The following is an 18,496-nucleotide window of genomic DNA, read 5'->3' on the forward strand; positions in this document are numbered from 1 at the left end:
AAGCAAGCACATTCAAGGGAAGAGATTTTATTAAAATATACTTTGTTAGTACAAAATATACCACATTATCACAGGCGTATTGCACTTAATTTCATTACTGTCTGAAAAATATATGTAACTAAGTGTTGAAAATGTTGCTAAATCCATATTTTACTGTTTATTGGTACATTATGGTAAAATGGTAGCAAAACACTAGTTGATTTCTACAGTGTGTTCCTGCACGTAGACAATATAGTGGTGTGTGTCGTCTCCCTGAGTAAGGACTGTCAGTGCCTCCAGGCTGTGTCCCTCCTCTAACACCATCACCTGGTCACCATTTAGGGCCCCCTCTGTGTTTACCACCATCAGCTGGTTGCTGCAGTTACCGACTTCCTGCTCGTCGGCCACCTGCAACTTCAGACACAGCTCAACATAAACTTTTTGCCATTTTGTAAAATCTCACCTCCTTACACGGTGATGTTTTGTCGCTCACCTGCTGTACAACAGCTACAGTGCCTGGAGCCATGGCGACCATGGAGGTGACAGCATCCTGAGTCTCTGAACTGAGCTCAGTGATCTGCTGGATGTTAACTGAACAGAAAAGGCACTAAATGAATTCAGTGTTATATAGGACATAGGTAAACGCACATTATAAGCACATAAAACAGCTTCAGTTATCCTGAAGCTGTTGATGCTTCTTGAAGGTTTTACCGTTGTCCTGCAGGGTTGCTAATGCTGCCCCTGACAGGTGTTGTTCATCCTCCACAGACACATACTGCGCCTCTACTTCCTCTCCCACCTACGTATTCATACACAAGGAAGAGATTATAATAAGTTAGTTTCTAGTTACTACAAATAAATCCAATGGTAACATTCTACAGCTATGGGATACTAAGGTGCTAACATGGTGTGGATGACCTTCTTTACTTAGCCAAACAGGACAGCGGTAAATAAGTGATAAAATTTCATTCTATGTTTGGATGCATGCTCAATCATTCATGTATAGAAATCCTGTTCATCTGGATGTGGGAGAAATGTTTTCTCATTCATTTAAGTAACCTCTTCAGTGTCAGATCAAGTTACGTAGTAGATTTCCTGCTGAAGCATAAATTGGGTGAAAGTAGCAGCTCTTAGCCAGAGGCTGTTTGTTTTCCCCAATGTATAATTCACAGCAATCCTCCAGGTACTTCACTACCTGCACTACATTACTCTCTTTGTGCCGGGGGACCCAATCCTTGGGGTAGACCAGTTCTTTGGCGTAGTAGGTTTTGGGGTTTGAAAGCCACAGAGACGTGATTTTTAGAGAAAATTATCTGTTCCAATATTCCTGATACCAAAACAATAACCAAAGAGTCTTACTAATGGAGCAGTTAGTCTTCTCTTCTGGATCAAGCAGATGGCACAACACAGAAGAGCTACAGTAGCTCGCCGGGCCCCGTTTCTCTACAGTAAACTCTACATCCGGATAAACAGAATACCCTTTCTAGGCTACCAGTCCACACACTTCAGCGTTCACACCCAGCTAGCTTTATTTTATTATCATTGTATCTTGTGTATTTGTTTACCTCCCAAGGGCCTTCTACCACTTTCAGACTGTGTTTGCTCTTCAGGTGACGGTTCAGCTCCCACTTTGTGCCATAAACAAATTCACATTCGGGACACTTCATACCTCCTAAACATAAGCACACACAAAGAGCTATATTACACTTTGTTTGAAACCCTACATACTCTAAGTCAGACAACAATTACAGCTATGACAGAGGTCAGACAATGTAGTAACCAGAGCGTGCCAAGAGAAAACAAATGTCAACGCTGTATTCAAATGTTTTACAAATGTCTAGCTGCAGTGAAATTATATATTAATTAATAATAATCAAGGTTCCTGGACATAGTGGAGGGAGAGCAGAGTTAGGACCTTGCTGTTTCAGGGCGTCAGGGTTTGGCAATCCGGGTCCGGCATTCTCGTATCTCTGATCCGGGTGCTTCACATTGTAGTGCCGCTTCAGAGCGCCAGCAATGTTGCAGGAGTAGTGACAGTGAGCACAACGAAACGGCTACAGAGACAAACACATGTTAGTGCTGCTGTTTAATTCTAGTTTTCTCTTGTTGGGTAAAATGTTGCAGCATATCTAAAGCAAGTTTTTTTTAAATACAGAATGCTGATGGGTCATTTCATTTGAAATCAACCAACTTTTAGAACATTTTCTGCTCGACCGTTTGAGATTTGCATGAAAGTTTTGTGGTTCAAGGAGTTTGGTGTATGGATTACGGCTGCTACACTATTTTCAGCCATCTGTATTTCTTTATTCTACTCTTTTTTTATTAGTATATATTTTCTTCTTTGATATTTGATAAATGACGCTAAAATCTCACAGTAATCATTATAGGTGTTGAAACTTTGTATCATAAAAGGCCCGTGTTGATTTGAGCTGGAATCACGGACCCTGATGGTTTGTCGCTCTATTTATATTCTGCTAAAAGATAAATAATAATAAAACTGAGGATGGTAAGGTTAGATGTAATCTGACCTTAAATTTAGCGTGCTGCTCCATGTGTCTGAGTAAGGAAGGTTTAGAGACCGAGGTGAAGTCGCACTCTGAACATTGAAACCGCTTCCCTGGACAGACGCAAAGTAAACACTGTGACATTTATCATCACTGGTCATTAAGAGCATTTGTGACATACGCAAAGTTATCATTAATTCTAAATTATAATATTAAAGAAATACATAATGTCATTTTAACAAAGTGCATACCTTCATCTGTGTGGCTCAGTCTGTGGCTTTTCAGCGTGACTTTAGATTTGAACTTTTTCCCACACAGATCACAGAGGTGACGTCTCTCCGTATTATGTCGGTTCATGTGAGTCTTCAGGTTGCTTTTACTGCGACCTGCATAGTCACACACGTTGCAGACGAATGGCTTCAAACCTACCCACACAGACAACAACATACAAACACACACTTAACAAGCTGCCAGCAGAAAAGATTATTAAGCAAATAAATTAAATTATTAAGCAAAAAATAAATAGACATTTTGAACATGGAAATCTTTGTTTGCAAATGCAATCAAATTATATTTAAGCCATAAACGGCAAATCTCAGCAGGAAAATGTTTTTACTCCTGAACTTTTAAGAGATACGCGCCTAAAGTGGATATTTTATGGATACTTGGTGCCAATTGTATTTACGAGTGACTGTTGAAACGGTGCAGCCATCGGTGATCAGCCAAGTATTAGAATAGAAAGAAAGAAAAAGAAAATAAAGCCAGATAAACTTTTTTGAAAATTGTTGTTTTATAAACTGGCGAGGTGAAAAAACTTATCAAATCAAGCGAGTACAGCAATTTGCTTCCTCAAGACAAAATTATATTCTACAGCAGATATGAACAGGCTGTATATATTAAGCAGCTTCAGCCGAGCAGGGACATATTCTTCAGTCTTAAAGTAATTTTAGCAATCTCATTCACCTTAAAAAAAACATCTGCAGAACAAAAAGTCCTGCTGCAGAGACCAGTGCAAAAGAAAAATAGCCATTAAAGTGTTTCTTTTGCCAGCATCACACATGGACAATTTTGCTTGTTTTTGTTTTCATCATTTTAAGAGTAACTTGACTAATGGGCCAATTTCCTTCAACAACATCTGCGTGTGTATTTGCAGTCTGCTTCATTCTTCTGGACGACGGCCAGGAGGAAGAGGGACAGATGGAAACTCAGCTTTCAAAAATAATGATACAGTAAAACTCTGTGCAGAGGTGCTCGCCCACATGTGCTGAGGACTTGTGCTGTGTGCGTGTCGCCAGCTTTAAAGAGCAGAGCGTTATCAGACCTTGATGGGCCCAGATGTGCTGCTGAAAGTCACTGCTGTTCTTTAGGAAGTAGGAGTCACAGTAAGGGCACTTCTCTGCACGCTGCACCATCAGTCCTTTACTTTGTATAGGAAGAGTGTCTGTCCAAAACATCCATGCAAACAAAGAAACATGCAGTAAATGTACAAGATGGCAAATTTCTAATGGGCATCAAAATATTGTGAAGGTTAGCAACAGAAACTAGCTTTGCTATTTATTTATTTTAGCCTTGTGCGACAGCTTTGGCTGAAAGCAACTGCTACACTTTGATCATTTAAAGGTCCGGGGTGTAAAATCTAACCAGTAGATGTCAGCAGATTGCAGTCAATTGTTGCTGTTAAGCAGCATCAGGGAAAGTTTCTTGGAAGTGGATCTAACATTGTTGGACTCGGACACTCAGTGAAAAAGTTCTTGTTCAGTATAATCAAACTACTTATCAGAGGGAAAGTGTGATTTTTAAGAGACTCAAGCCTAACATTAGCTGGCATAACTTAGTTTATGACGCATAGCTTAGCTGTTGTTGTTTAGTTGGCTCGTTTAATCTGCTGATAACAATTAATATCTGGAATAAATAAGCATATTTAGGGATATTTTGTGTGTTAGAGCTCTGAATTGAGTTCGTAAAATGAGGCTTAACGTGCGGAAGGGGAGGATGAGGTTTTTATCCGGATCCCAGTTGAGTTGTTTTACTTTTTGATGAAGGGGACGGGTTCTCGGATGATTAAACAGAGGCATCATCCTGCATATCCTGAGTCTGATGGTGGAGGCACTACTTAAAATTTGCCACCATGGGACAGAAATGCCTACGAGCTCTTCTCCTCCATCTTTGCCGTACTACGTATGTGGACAGTCTGTGGACAGTCTCTAGCCAGACACATAAAACTCAAGTAGGTGGAACATCGCCCGTCCATCTCAGCCACTTCAAGATGGTGGGCCAACATGGCAGCTTCCACAAATCAGTGCCGCGTGTATTTTTAATAGATTAAAACTAAGTTTATGAAATCACATCAGTTTGCTGGAAGACCATTCTACACTGTGTATTTATGAAAGCAACATTATTTTTATATAAAATTACCTGACTGACTGTGCTCACAATACGTGCCCAATAAAAAGTTATAATAATAATATAATATATATAATTATATAATAATACAATTTGGATTTAGTGAGGCAGGAGCAAAAGGTAATACTGGCAGTTTTAAAAAGACAGATCTGAATCTGCTTTAAAATAAAAACAAACAAGAATGAGTTATATTGTTTTTTGTAGTGACACAGCAATGCTTGTGTGTTCTTTACCAGGGTGTGATGTTTTAATGTGGTGCTTTAGTCTGTGCTCTGGATAATTACGATGGCAGACAGGACACGTCTCACTCCTCCCCTGTAATTGAAGAGAAGACACAAGGAAAGGCTGAAGGAGCAATCATTTTTAGTTGTTTAAGCCTCAGTGTATAAATTCAACAGCACCACATATTAAGAACCTATCACTAGGAACTGGTCTGCTCAGGCTAGTTACCTGCTCTTTGTGTGTTCTCATATGTGCTTGAAGTTTGTATTTGTCAGGCGTGCTGTATTTGCAGTCAGGATTCGAACAAGTCAGCAGCAAGCCACTGTGCTTCTGGATCTGGTGTCGCTTTAAAGAGCTTTTGGTGATGGAAGAGTAGCTGCACTTTGAGCAGTAATGCAGGTGCTCCTTGGTGTGTGTGCGCACATGGCTGTTATAGTGGACTCTGTACCAGAACAGTTTACCTGTGCGGCACAAAACTGTGATTAGGAGCTGCACACAGTATTTAACAGTAAATTACAGTTAAGTGAATATTAAAAAAAGCAGGACAAAGCAAATCCAATCTACTCAAAGAGTTTTGTTTTTTTTATTTGTCTTACCGCAGTATTGACATTCTAGTTCTCCATAAATTTTCCTAAGCCGCTGGAAAGTCTCCATATTGAGCTGAGTCTTCTGAAGGGATGAAAACACCTGCTCGAATGCGCTGTGATGGGAACCCTCTGAAACCTACCAGCAGAAATGGACAAATGCAACCTGGGTATAAGACTGGATAAAAATGCTTGTCTTCTTACCATGAGTGATTTATCGGAGATGATTTATCGTGAGAACTAAACACACTATAAAATAGTTATTGCTCAGCACTCATGCAGAGGACGCTACTTCAAACTGAATCTCTGCATTGGCAAATTAAGCAGGACTATCTACATATTTAAAGTCATACAAACAGGAAAAGGATACGACCAGATTAAGGAATCTAATCCCAGTAAAACTACACTTGTTTTCACCATTTAAAAAAAAAAAAATACAAAATGTGTTTTTTTCTCTTGGTAATATTGGTTTGTGATCTTAAAGAATAATACAGCTAATGTGGAGGTGCTTCCTCGTTTGTGTAAATATAAAACATAAACGAGGTAACATCTAAAGAAGAAATATTTTCATTAGGAATTAAATCATATTATAATTTTGCATTTACCTCCTCTGATTGTGCAGCCTGGCTGTTGTCTGGACCTGCAGACAAATGTGTGCATGCGCTGGCATCAGACGGGGTTATAGTTCCTGATGATGATGATGAAGATGATGTGCGTGTGTTCTCAGCAGGTGCGTGTCCATTTTTTTGAGTCCCAGCCTCTAAGTGTGGACTTTGAATGTTCTCTTGTGATAACAAGGTGTGCGAGTCCTCTTTGAGTCTTTCAGCTGCAGAGCTGCATGAGTCTGGCGTGTTAATGTGTGACATCTTCTCTGCTGCTGCTTCTTCTTGTCTGTCTTTAAAGGTTGGCTGTGCTTCTCTCTCTTCTATTCCTACTTCCTTTCCCATCTCTCCATCTATCAGCGGCACTGCCTCTAAACTTTCAGCGGGATTTTTATTAGCCTGTTCTTCTTCATTCTCTTGCTCTCTCTCTTCTCTCAGCTGTTCTCTTTCCACATCTTCCCATTCCTTCCCCCCTGTGCCATGTTGTCCGTCCTCTTCTCGTATTCTGTCTTCTTCTCTCTCCTGTGGTATCCGGCACTCCTGTGTGTCCATGCTCGCCTCACTCCCCAGCATGTCTCCTCCAGGCTGAGCCAAATAGTAGCTGCTGTTGATGGAGTCAGTGAAGGTCTGCTCTTGATCTAGTCCTGGGTGACACTCTGTCAAGTGACTCTTCAGCCTCTGCGAGCTGACAAACTTCTCGTTACACACGGAGCACACGTACAGGAAGAGGTGCTTCCTGACATGAGCAGAGAGGGCAACCATCTTGGTCACGGCATGGTCACAGAGCAGGCAAGCGTAGGGACGCTTAGGCCCATGGACTAACATGTGGCGCTCTCGCTCTAGGTGGTTTTTGAAGCGTCGGTTACATATGTGACAGTGGTAAAGCAGCTGTCTGAGGCCCTGGCGAGTTTTTAACCTGGATTATATAGACAAAAGGAACAGATTACAAAGGCAGGGTCACAGGAAACAGTCAGAGATATCAGCGAAGATCAGAGTTTCCAAATCTGACAGTGACAAAATTAAGTAATTTTCCCCCTTTTCACCCAAATTTAAAAAAAAAAAAATGCATGTGTTGTGACTCGCAAAGATCATTTGCAATTAATTACAAGCCAAATTAGTAAAAAAACAACAAAAAAAAAAAAAACAACACTATATTGCCCACAGTATTCCTTCACCCATCCAAATCATTGAATTCAGCTGTGCCAATCACTTCCATGGCAACAGGCATATAAAATCAAGCTTTTACAAATAAAGATCTATGAAGATCACGTTTGATGTGAAAGCACTTGAATGGAGTCCTGACATCAACCTGATAGAACACCTTTGGGATGAATTAGAGTGGAGACTGCGAGCCAGGCCTTCTGGTCAAAAATTCCCATAAACACTCCTAAACCTTGTGGAAAACATTCAGAGAAGAGTTGAAGCTGTTATACCAGCAAAGGGTGGGCCGACATCATGTTAAACTCTGTGGATTAAGAACGGGATGTCCCTCTAGCAAATACGTTTGCAATATAGTGTATCTACAATGAGCTACATTAACGTATTGTTGCATCAGGAACTCTTCCCTCTGTCTTTGGCTATAAACCCCATTCAACACTTCACGCACCACCTCCCTGGAGGAGCACCTCACAGTTTGAAAACCTCTTCAGCAGGACAAACCTCAGTTGTTGGTAGCTCTGGTAAACAGTGGGATCTTTTAGATTATGTCGTTTCTCCATGTGTTTCAGCAGGTTCTTGACATCAGAGTACTTTTTCTCACAGAAGCCGCAGTGCTGCTTCACCTTCATATGGACACGCTCTATATGGACCTGCATCCACAGAGACACAAATTACAAACCATGCAGCTTCACACTGAAAATATATTCAGTATATCTAACACGGTCAAAAGAGAACTTTAATATCTTGAAGCCTGTGTGTTAATGCTAATAATACTCAGCATGTAACAATATGACTACTGAGAGCAGTATGCCAGCACCTTGAGGTGTCCTGGGCTGAGGCAGGTGAAAGGACAGTGCTGACAGCTGAACTTCTCTCCAGTGTGCTTCCTCAGGTGAACATTCAGGTTTGCTTTAAAGGACAAATCTAGTAAGTAGTGCAACTCTTCCTTTTCCAGTTAATGCTACAACTTCAACTTTGTATTCATTTACGCAGCCATCCTGAAATCTATAGACTAATTTACCTTTGATGGCCGATGCGTAGTCACAGTGCAGACACTGAAACGGTTTTTCTTGGGTGTGTGTCCTCAGGTGAGCAACCAGTGAGTGTCTGAACTTAAAGATTTTGTTACAGAACTCACAGGCAAAAATTTTCAGGTGGCTCTGAGGCAAACTGTAAGACAGCAGGTGACAACATTACATTTCTCATAGCTGATCAGTTTCACTCCTGTTGATATCATGGTGAAACAGGGTGGACCTAACCTCTGTCATATTACATAAGAAGAAGCTTTTAGCTACACTGTAGCCCCAAATCTAAAAACTGTGTAAAATAAAATCCACATACAGTCGTGTCTATACTGCCGTGTGAAAAATTAAGTGCACCCCATGAGCCAGCATTTTGTAGTTACCATTAGCTGCAATAACTTGAAGTAATTTTTGAAGTAGGTTTTCTGTAGGACTTTAACAGTCTCTCACATCACTGTAAAGGAATTCTGCCCTCTTTTTCTTTACAGCGTTACTTTAGTTTATTGAGGTTTTGCGGGCATTCATTTATGCACAGTGCTTTTAAGATCCGGTCAAAGCATTTTAGTCGGGCTGATGATGTCTGGACTTTGACTGGGCCATTACAACACCTTGATTCTTTTTTTTCAGCCATTCTGTTATAGATTTGCTGTTGTGCTTGGGATCATTAATCTGTTGCACATTTTAGCTTTTGGGCAGATGGCCTCTACAATACTCTGGTATACAGAGGAGTCCACTCAATGACTGCAAAGTCATGCAGCTGTAAAGAAGCTCTAATCATCATAGTGCCACCACCATGCTATGAGCTGTGTGTGTGTTGATAATATGTTGCATCTGGTTTTGTCTGTCCTAAGGACTTTATTACAAAAGATGTAACCTAATCCATGCTTCCATTTTTTAAAGTTCTTTCATGAACTTTAATATTATACATGCTAACTGAGGCCTGCAAGGTATTATATGTAGTGGTCTAATACTAGGATAATTTAGTGGGACGCCCACTCCTGCTTAGATTAATAACTGTCTTGTATACTTGTAAATAATCTTTCTCTCTGTAGAATGATGGACAAATTGTTTGGAATTGGCCTTAAAACTATTCTCAGCTGCTCTGGAACAGTCAAGTGAATTTGATTAGCAGCACCTGGATGCTACTTACTTTCTTAATTTCTGTAAAGGCAGTAAGGGTGCGCTTATTTTTTCACATGATGCACATATGAAGAAACAACATTTGAGTGAAAATACAACTACAAATATTAAAATATTCAAAAAGTACTTGGAAGCATCTTGTTTGATAGAACATTCCTGGAAGCCCCTGCTGTTTGTCGTTGTTGTTGTGGTAGGATTAGAACTAGGAATAGAAAACAAAACAAAACATTGACAGGTCACACAGCGACAACCAGAAACTTAAAAATCTTGTAAAAGATTGTTAATGTTCACAAACCAACTATTTCACCTAAAATCAATTACACTGACTTCTAATTACTTACAAGAAATCTTCTGGTTTAATAATTTATTAATTACCTTGGCTCCTGGTCTGTTTGAGGGTTATCTGTGATGGCTTCACTTGCAACATCATGTGACTCATTCTGGACGACTGCAGAGTGCTGAATGTCCAGAAAGATCAATATAATAATGTCACAAAATACTTTTGGACAACAAACACGGTATCTTTTTTAGGACAGAATCACGAGTTCAAATTCAGCTGAACTACTAAAACTTTCTTCACTGCAACAAAAACACTGTTAACAGGTTATAGAGATGTCGGCAGAAAGTAAGTATAATGTAAACACTGTGCACAATCCTGTGTTTCTAAAGGACAGAATGGAATTTTACTTCTGTGTAATTTCGAGTTTTATGAGCAACATAAAATCAAAACACCACGTGGCTAACATGGTTACAAAAGGAAGAGGTCTCAAACCATGTGTAAATTAAACTGTGTAACTTTGTTAGAAGACTTTGTTGTACATAAAAAAAAAACATATTTTAACCCTTTAAAGCCAAATGTAATGTATTTAATACATAAGTTTTTAGGACTCCTAGAAACATAATCAGTGTAATAGTTTTACCCCCAGATAAACAAAATAAATTGCACGTTACATTTTTTAGGAATAAATTACAAAAATAGCTGGATGTGGCAAATATGATACAAATTAAAATTTATATATGCAAATTACTATATTTTATTTTTTTATTTGTCAGAAGGTTCGATAAACACTCCATTTAAGAAACTGATTTGGGCAATTCCATGGTTCAGGCTTTAAGGGGTTAAAATCTGTGTGAACTGACTCTTCGCTGTTCCACAGCATTCCAGCACTTACCTGAGGTTGAGATTGAGGTTTGATAGAACCAGATTCTGCTTCTGCTGAACCTTCCTCTACAGGAACCATTTTAAAAACACCTTTTGAATTAAAAGTGAAGTATTATAGTTATTCATAAAACTGCATTTTTAGCCAGAAAGTAAAAGCAGGCTTAAATACCGCTTTAATGCCAACCTGGAAGTGTTTCATATTCTGTCAGAACAACACTGATAACAGATTTTTTGTTTCCTGTTGCTTGGCCTCCTTCCTTGGAGATGCAACTGTGGTTGGTTTTTAAGGATCTAGAGTTTCCCCCTTCTATAAACAGAGAACAAAAAATAGATCAGATCATTATTCTTCCAATAATGATTAATTTTAAGAAACTACGATCATGATCTTACTGCTTTCTCGATCAAGTCCTGATTGTGTCTGGTTGTGTTTATTCTGGTTTGGATCAACTCCTCCGGGATCCACATTTTCCGTTCCCTCACCTTCTGCTGTACCAGAGATGCTCCCTGAAAATTATTGTGTGTATTAAATTGATAAACTTCAAATGTTAGGTACAGTAACTAGATCTACTTTAACATCTTCAGTGTGTGTCTGTGGAAAGATTTAACAGTCTTCAAGCAACATTTCTAGCATGCTCTCCAACTAACTGTTCTTTGAAATCATCTGCGGCAGGCATTGCCGCAGATGATTTCCTTTCCTGCCGATAAATTATTTCACATTTGTGCCCTTTGATTCCTCACCATTTTCCTCCTCATCTGCATCTTCATCCTCTTCTCTTAGGCAGATGTGTTTAAGGATTTGACGCCTGTTGCTGAATGAGCGATGGCAGTGTCTACATTCCAGGCCTGATATCCCATCATTTTTTTGTACTAAAAAAAAAAACATTATTACAAAAACATATGTACCACAGATTAGTAACAGCAAAGCTACGTTACTAATCAGGAATACAAAACAAGAATCAGCTATCCAAATAATATAATCAGTTAGCAGTCTGCAGACCAGTACTACCAGGTAACAAAAGATTGATTTTATAAGGCAACAATACCACCTTCTGCTGAACTAAATTGTTGAATTTCCTCCTTTTTTCTCTTTTCTTCTCTGGAGTTATTCTCTGGAGAATGGCTGGAAATGGCCGTGCCCTCTGTCAAATCTGTGCGCATCTTCTTCGTAGAGCCCTTTGGTCTTCCTCGTTTTCGCTTCACTGGGGTCTCTGTGGGCCAATAATCCAACAGAACAGTTAAAAAAAAGGCAGCACTGGTTTTTTTCGGGTTTTTTTTTTTTTTCATTTCTTGCAACACATCCACCTAAGAGAACAGCATCAACAAAGACATTATTCTGCAATCATTGTCTGTGTAGCCAAAAGTCAAAACATTTACAGGTGATAGTAATAGTGGTGATGTGGTGGTGCTCTGACCTGCCAGCTTCTCCACAGGATCTGCCACAAGAGGCTGCAGCGCAATAATGATGTCATCTAGAGGCTCCTGCTGAGGGTGCAGCTGGGAGCAATGTGCAAGTAGCTGGGAGCGACTTGGAGAAAAGACGTTGCACAGGCGACACATAAACACAGAACCAGCTGGGGACACAGAGAGAAAAGGTGGCATATCCAGAGCCTTTTGTTAAATAAGTTGATCTCGTCGTGGGTTTTCTTTTCTTGATTTGATATAAACAAGTGAACCGTAGAGGTTTATGTGTTAATTAACTAATATTTGTAGCACAGAGAAGATAAAATTTGCGGCAATATGAGAAATTGTGGGGTGGATATTGGCTAATTTTACCGTGTTATATGCTGCATGTATGTAATCTGCTGGAAAATGTAAAAAGATTAATAACAAACAAGTAATCGGTTTTCTCTCAACTCCCAATCCACCTCAAATGAAACATATTATTACAGGAACAATAGCTTAAAAGCCACTCCCAAACAAACCAGATCGTCTAACCAGACATTGTTAACTTCTATGATAATTATTGCTATAGTAAAGTACACGTGTATAATTTCTCATTTAATGCTGATTTAAGTATGGGAACTACATTGACCGTGGAGTCAGGTGACACTGTGTGTTAACGTAACAGGTTACGGTTTGTAGCTTATTTGTACTTTTCTTTCTGTATAGTGTCCATAGTTTGAGCATAATATTAAAAAACGCCAAATGAAACGGTGCCCTTTTTTTTAACCATGCACGTCTGTTTATTTTGATTTGGCCCGAGTTAACATGAAGACCCGAAAAACATATTCGAGTTGAAGCTAGCCAAATTTCTTACCTGCTTTTTGTCCATCCATTTCCCTCTGCGACCAACGAGCGAAGTAATACTAATTTATATACAGGCCAGAACCTATATGCGAATAAATTTATTCACTAAATCGTGATTTAGAGTCTATTTTTTACTGAATAAAGACACACATTTCTGTCGAATCTGCGGCACAAATCCTTCAGGCCAGCGGAAGTTTGCTGGAGCTGCAGCACTGTAACAGACATCGCCCTCTGTGGCAGGAGGACCGCACTGCAGCGCAAAGCAGCGCGTTTAGGCGTTCGGTGCATACACACCGAACGCGATAGAAGCGACCAAAAAGCGCCCCTGGCTGTTCGCTTGCACATTCGGGCCTCGAAAAGACTAGAGATAAAAAAAACGAACGTGTTACAGATTCTGTGCTATTTATCATATACTTATACAAATATAGTCAGAAATGTGTCATTGTACAAAAACAGTAAATATACTTAGGTTTCCTTGTTTCTTCATTTTCTTCTTTTAAAATATTTGTCAAAGAAAAAAACGTGTTTCACAACATATCCCTAGTAAGCCATCATGTTGTTTACAGGTATGGATATTATATAAAGAGACACTGAACATAATAATATGTAAGAATAGAAGAAGCTCTAAGTGAGAGTTAAGTCAATCATAAAGAGCTCATAGCAATTAAAGGTGGTTGTTTTTACTATTTAGGACTCATTAACGCACTCATAGTCAAAGTAGATCAAAAGTGCAGACTAATTAATAATTTCAGGAATTTAAGGAATATTTGACAAAAATGTTTCTGGTGTTTTGAATTTGTCTGCAATATATTTCGTTTATTAGCAACAGCTAAATTGCCAGGAAGAGCGAATCTTTGAATTATTACATGATGTAATCAAACACTGACAACAAACACCACGCACTACATACAAAGATAATGGCATAACATTTATTAAACAATGCAAAAAATTTACAGACTATCATTTACAGCTTGTTTTTTTGTTTTTTTTTTACATAAAAAAGTGTCAGCTCAGGCCTGCCCCAGTAGTAAACAATGTATAGAGGCCGCCCCATATACCCACACACGCACACAAGCAAACAAATATGCACACACGTCATGTGAACAAGAAAATATTTGCCATTTGCTTTAAAATGCTTTCAGGTAAAGATTGTAAATCAAAGGGTTGCTAGATCCTATTAACATTTTCCCTTCTCCTAACTTCAGTTTTACACCCTCTGCCTATTTCATTGTCCATTTAGTTTTTCATGCATTTTAATGTATGTATATCAATTCAGGTTGAAGATGCTTTTACAATAAAAGAGACTGTCATAAGGACTCTACTTTTTGCATAAAAAGTGCATGCTCTGTTATCATCATCATCAAAAACAGATTTTTAAATGATTTTTTCAAAGTGATTGTTTACATGCATCATTCAGGTAAAATACAACTGAAATAAACTCCACACCAATACATATGAAAATAATAAAACTTTAAACTAGACTGGATAATTTAATAATGCACAGCAACATTTGCGCTAGGATGAGACTAATACTCAGGCTAAGATTACCCTTGGATTAAATCTGATTTGTTGGTGTGTAAAATTTTAGTCTCTCCAAATAGTTAAAAAACATGTTTTTAAGGGTTTTTAAGCCCAAAAAGAAAGAAAAAATAAAAGAAACACAAATTTAACTGTTTACAATTTTATATCCTGATAGTGTTAAACATTCATTAAAGTCGGGTCAGACTTAAGGTGCTGAAAACCAGTCACCAGGGACAACAGAATCAAAGTTTCACCCCACATCTGTATAAGTTTCAGGACTTGTTCGGTTGAACATTTGAATGTGGCTCATGCACCTCATAGCTAAATTCCCTGCAGAATTATATTGTAAAAACAATCCTCTATAACACTTTTTAAAATGATTTCCTGTCCTTTATCCATCCTGCAGCTGTTTGTTTACAGCAAAAAAGCAAAAATAAAAAAAAACATATTAAAGGAAAAGAAAGGGAAACAAAGAAGAAAAACTTTTTAAGATTCAACATGGGCACTGACGCCTCTGTTTTTAGTATTTGTGACAATGACTGAAGCCTTGTACTGCTGAATTCCTGAGAAATGTCTCTGTGTGTGTGCCTGCGTGTGTGTGTGTGCATGTGTTCATACGATGCAGCATTTGTTCTTGTGTTTGCGGGAGTCTTTGAAACGGAGCCTATGCTTAGATCGATATTTCTCCAGGTAGGTTAGCTGTTTGCTGTTGATGGCTCCACGACGCTTCCTGAAACACAAACACAATGCTGTGAACTTTTAAAAGCTTTTAGAGGTTCATTAAATACAGGAAGCTCACAGACACCTTTTATCTTCCACTGCACGCTGTACTTTCAAGTATAATAGTCTTTTTCTGTCACCTTTTTGTGTTGCATTTCTCATTGTGTTCCTCTCTAGGTTATGATAGAAAAAGTGTACTTAATCCTACCAGTTCTTGTTTTCTATAGCTACTTTCAATCAGCATAGGCTCCCGTGTTAAAATGCCCAACTTATAGCGGGTGGCTGTAGCTCAGGTGGTAGAGCAGGTCATCTACTGATCAGAAGGTTGGTGGTTCGATTCCCGGCTTCCCCTAGTCTGCATGCCAAATATCCTTGGGCAAGATACTAACCTGAAATTGCTCTCCGATGCATTAATCGGAGTATGAATGTGTGTGAATGTCAGTGCTTGTGCGAATGGGTGTGAATGGGTGAATGCACAAGTTGTGTAAAGCGCTTTGAGTGCTCAGAAGAGTGGAAAAGCGCTATATAAGAACTAGTCCATTTACCATCCATTACCATAGCAATAAAAGCATTTTTACAGCACGGAACAGAAAATGTTTTGCCTTCGATGGACAATTTCAGCCCTCAAAACAGTTAACCCTCCCATGATGCAGTAAAACAAATCACAGAGCAAAATCATTTTCACATATTAGTTCTCAAACCAGGAGTTAAAAAATGATAAAGTCCACCATCAAAGCAGACCTCCTAAGTTTGGTATGTAGTAATTTACTGTAGTGGAATGTTTACTTTGGTGTTTGGGGGGGTCTTTGTCAAAAACAAAAGCTGTAAAACTTCTGAAAATAGAGTAAAAAGATTCCAGAATTGACGCCCTTTTTCACATTTTTTTTAAATCCATGTAGTGGGCCTGATGCACTACTTGCGATTCTGGTCCCATCCTCATGTTTGACACCCCTGATATAGAGTATATAAGACCACTCTGGTTTCTGAAATAGTTTCATTAAGTGAAAAAAAGGAAAGAAAAACTATCCTCAATATGACACAGGATATACTTACTGTCTGATGAGTTGAATAGCATCCTCATATTTCATTCCGCTTTCTATCAGAGCCAAAGCAACAAGCACAGGAGCCCTGTGTGCACGTATAAATACAACACAATCCATGTTTTAGGCTATACATGTCCAATCAATTCTGCTTATCTGTTTCTTGGCAAATATTTAAGTCATAGTTTTTAGTATAAGCACTCCAAATCAAACATATGAGTTATTGTCCAGTGATGCTAACTTATATGTGTGCACACACACCTGTCTTCCTCTGTATTTTTAAATTAAATTTTTACTTTAAATGTCTCCTACCTCCCTAATCCAGCCACACAGTGAACAGCCACACAGCTTCCTGGATCCTCCTGAAATGTCTTCTTTAGCAGATTCAACCAATCATCGACCAGCTTACTGGGTGGCGGGGCTCCATCATCAAATGGCCAGTCCTAAAAGAGAGGCCAAACAGGTGCTGTCTGGTGTACTGTATTTGATCATAGAATGAGTAAATATTCATATTAAAGGTGTGTGTTTCTGAACTTACCACCACTGTAATGCCATCTTTCTCAAGCCGTGTTTTGTCATAAGTGACATCACAAACTCGGACCACTGTTGTGGCACCATATCGCTTCAAGTCCTGGAAGTGGTAAAGTGAGGAAAAAACTTTTTTTGAAGTCACATTACACAAGCAGACATCACAGAGGGAAACAAGCATGCAGGTAATATCCTAATTTTATTACGCTTGTCATTATAATATTGTCTACCCTTGCAGGACACACATACTCACATATATTTCTCACCTCTATGAAGGAGCTGAGTGTGCCATCTGTTGGGTTGTGTGTAATAAGAAATCTCATGTTCTTGTGGCACAGTTCGACTGGAGCTGGGCGATTCATGTTGACCAGTGTGAAGAATTCTTGCGTGTGTAACCCCTGTAAAAACCAGAAGTCATCTTTTTCACATTTTGTTTTTGTAGAATATGGATAAAAAAATGCCAAGAAATGACTGGTTATGTAATGTTATGTGTTATGTGCTTTTTCTTGCTAGTAAAAGCAAGAAAAAACACCAGTAATAGTATGATAAGATGTAAATATTAATGGCTGAACTGTAATAAAGACTTTCAAAAATACTAAAGCTCAACTTTGGGTTTCACTGGGGTTTCCCACAAGGTAATCCAGAAAGAATAGGACCCTATGCAGCTTTAGTCCATGTTGTAGGTCTATCATAATGTGATCAGTAGAATGTATTATTAATGCAGACCTGGGCCCTTTGGTTTCCCTGATCCACCCCATGTGGTCAATGGGAAATTAGAATTAAGATATAAATAGGTATACGTCATTCATTTTCTCCCATTTAAAAAAAATTATTTTATTGGAAATCACATTACAGTTTTGTTGCTTCTATTTGAAAGGTGATTGCTACATTTTTTGTTTGTTTCTTTATTTACATTTGTACATATGTGCATGTATGTGAATGAAACTTCACAGAGCAAACATTTATGAGATGTGTGTTTGAGGGGAAAAAAGAAAAAAGTATTTATTTACTAAAATCAGAGATAAAGTTGTGTTCTTAGTTTGTGGTTAGCAGATTGCTGGCTTTAAGGATAACAATTTAAATTGTCATTATGAGCCTAAACATGCAGAAAAACACAGGAAATTGACTGATGCAGAATGAAGACAGACACTAGATGCTTTGCTAGTAAAGGTGCAAAAGCAACCAAGCTTTACACATCCAGGGATGGAGCAGTCAAGACCAGCTTTGTGATTTCTCGCAGAGGGACTACGATAGAGAATGATTTATTCACACAGGTAACTGTATGTCTGGATAGGCCGGGGCTTAAATGACACAAATTGGCAGTGTAAACTCAGCGCTGAAAATTAACCACATTGTTGATGTAGCTAAAATAGCTAACTTCATTAGGGCAAGAGGACTGAATCAAAGACAGTTTGTTGTACTTCTGCAGGAGCATGAAACTGAATATGGTGACATAGGCTACCACACAGCTGCTGGGTAGCTCAGCCTGGGTAAAGTGCTGAAGAGTACTGCATGGGACCTGAGAGAAAAATTAAGAGCTTTGTGAGAAGAAAGGCAAAGATATTCCAGAGCTCTCGGATGCATTTGCGGTTAATGGGTCTCTCCTTTGCATTTCCACCCCAGATGCTGAACCTCATTTTAATGCACTTGGTCAAGCTCAAAAC

At 38.8% G+C, this 18,496-nt stretch overlaps 2 protein-coding genes across 5 annotated transcripts in view; both read right to left on the reverse strand.

The window, feature by feature from the left end:
• Window positions 1-19: 19 nt before the first annotated feature.
• Window positions 20-13,261, reverse strand: zfat (zinc finger and AT hook domain containing). Of its 2 annotated transcripts, none has more exons than XM_013913670.1 (24): window positions 13,034-13,261; window positions 12,189-12,347; window positions 11,823-11,984; window positions 11,515-11,643; window positions 11,167-11,280; window positions 10,961-11,083; window positions 10,787-10,866; window positions 9,990-10,072; window positions 9,742-9,816; window positions 8,474-8,622; window positions 8,270-8,361; window positions 7,954-8,102; window positions 6,298-7,210; window positions 5,705-5,831; window positions 5,337-5,569; window positions 5,120-5,201; window positions 3,805-3,924; window positions 2,735-2,908; window positions 2,508-2,596; window positions 1,895-2,033; window positions 1,545-1,651; window positions 691-778; window positions 473-570; window positions 20-387 (listed from the first exon to the last, which is right to left on the reverse strand). In XM_013913670.1, exons 1-24 carry the CDS (start codon window positions 13,050-13,052, stop codon window positions 193-195), a joined length of 3,699 nt encoding a protein of 1,232 aa, XP_013769124.1. In that variant the 5' UTR covers window positions 13,053-13,261; the 3' UTR covers window positions 20-192. The 2 variants fall into 2 exon arrangements, with proteins under 2 accessions (XP_013769124.1, XP_005744471.1); XM_005744414.1 differs by having other exon boundaries at window positions 20-393.
• A 1,719-nt stretch (window positions 13,262-14,980) lies between these two features.
• Window positions 14,981-18,496, reverse strand: part of LOC102198365 (protein tyrosine phosphatase 4A3) — an 8,189-nt gene continuing 4,673 nt past the window's right edge. For all 3 annotated transcript variants that reach the window (XM_005744415.2, XM_005744416.2, XM_005744417.2), the window contains 5 exons: window positions 17,099-17,230; window positions 16,843-16,935; window positions 16,617-16,747; window positions 16,318-16,392; window positions 14,981-15,274 (listed from right to left, as the gene is read on the reverse strand). In XM_005744415.2, the coding sequence (XP_005744472.1) occupies window positions 15,157-15,274; window positions 16,318-16,392; window positions 16,617-16,747; window positions 16,843-16,935; window positions 17,099-17,194 (513 nt within the window). In that variant the 5' untranslated portion in view covers window positions 17,195-17,230 and the 3' untranslated portion in view covers window positions 14,981-15,156. The remainder of the gene's footprint in view (window positions 15,275-16,317; window positions 16,393-16,616; window positions 16,748-16,842; window positions 16,936-17,098; window positions 17,231-18,496) is intronic.

This window comes from Pundamilia nyererei, unplaced genomic scaffold, assembly GCF_000239375.1.
Source record: "Pundamilia nyererei isolate P.nyererei 1_Seehausen unplaced genomic scaffold, PunNye1.0 scaffold00144, whole genome shotgun sequence".
NCBI classification, from domain to species: domain Eukaryota; kingdom Metazoa; phylum Chordata; class Actinopteri; order Cichliformes; family Cichlidae; genus Pundamilia; species Pundamilia nyererei.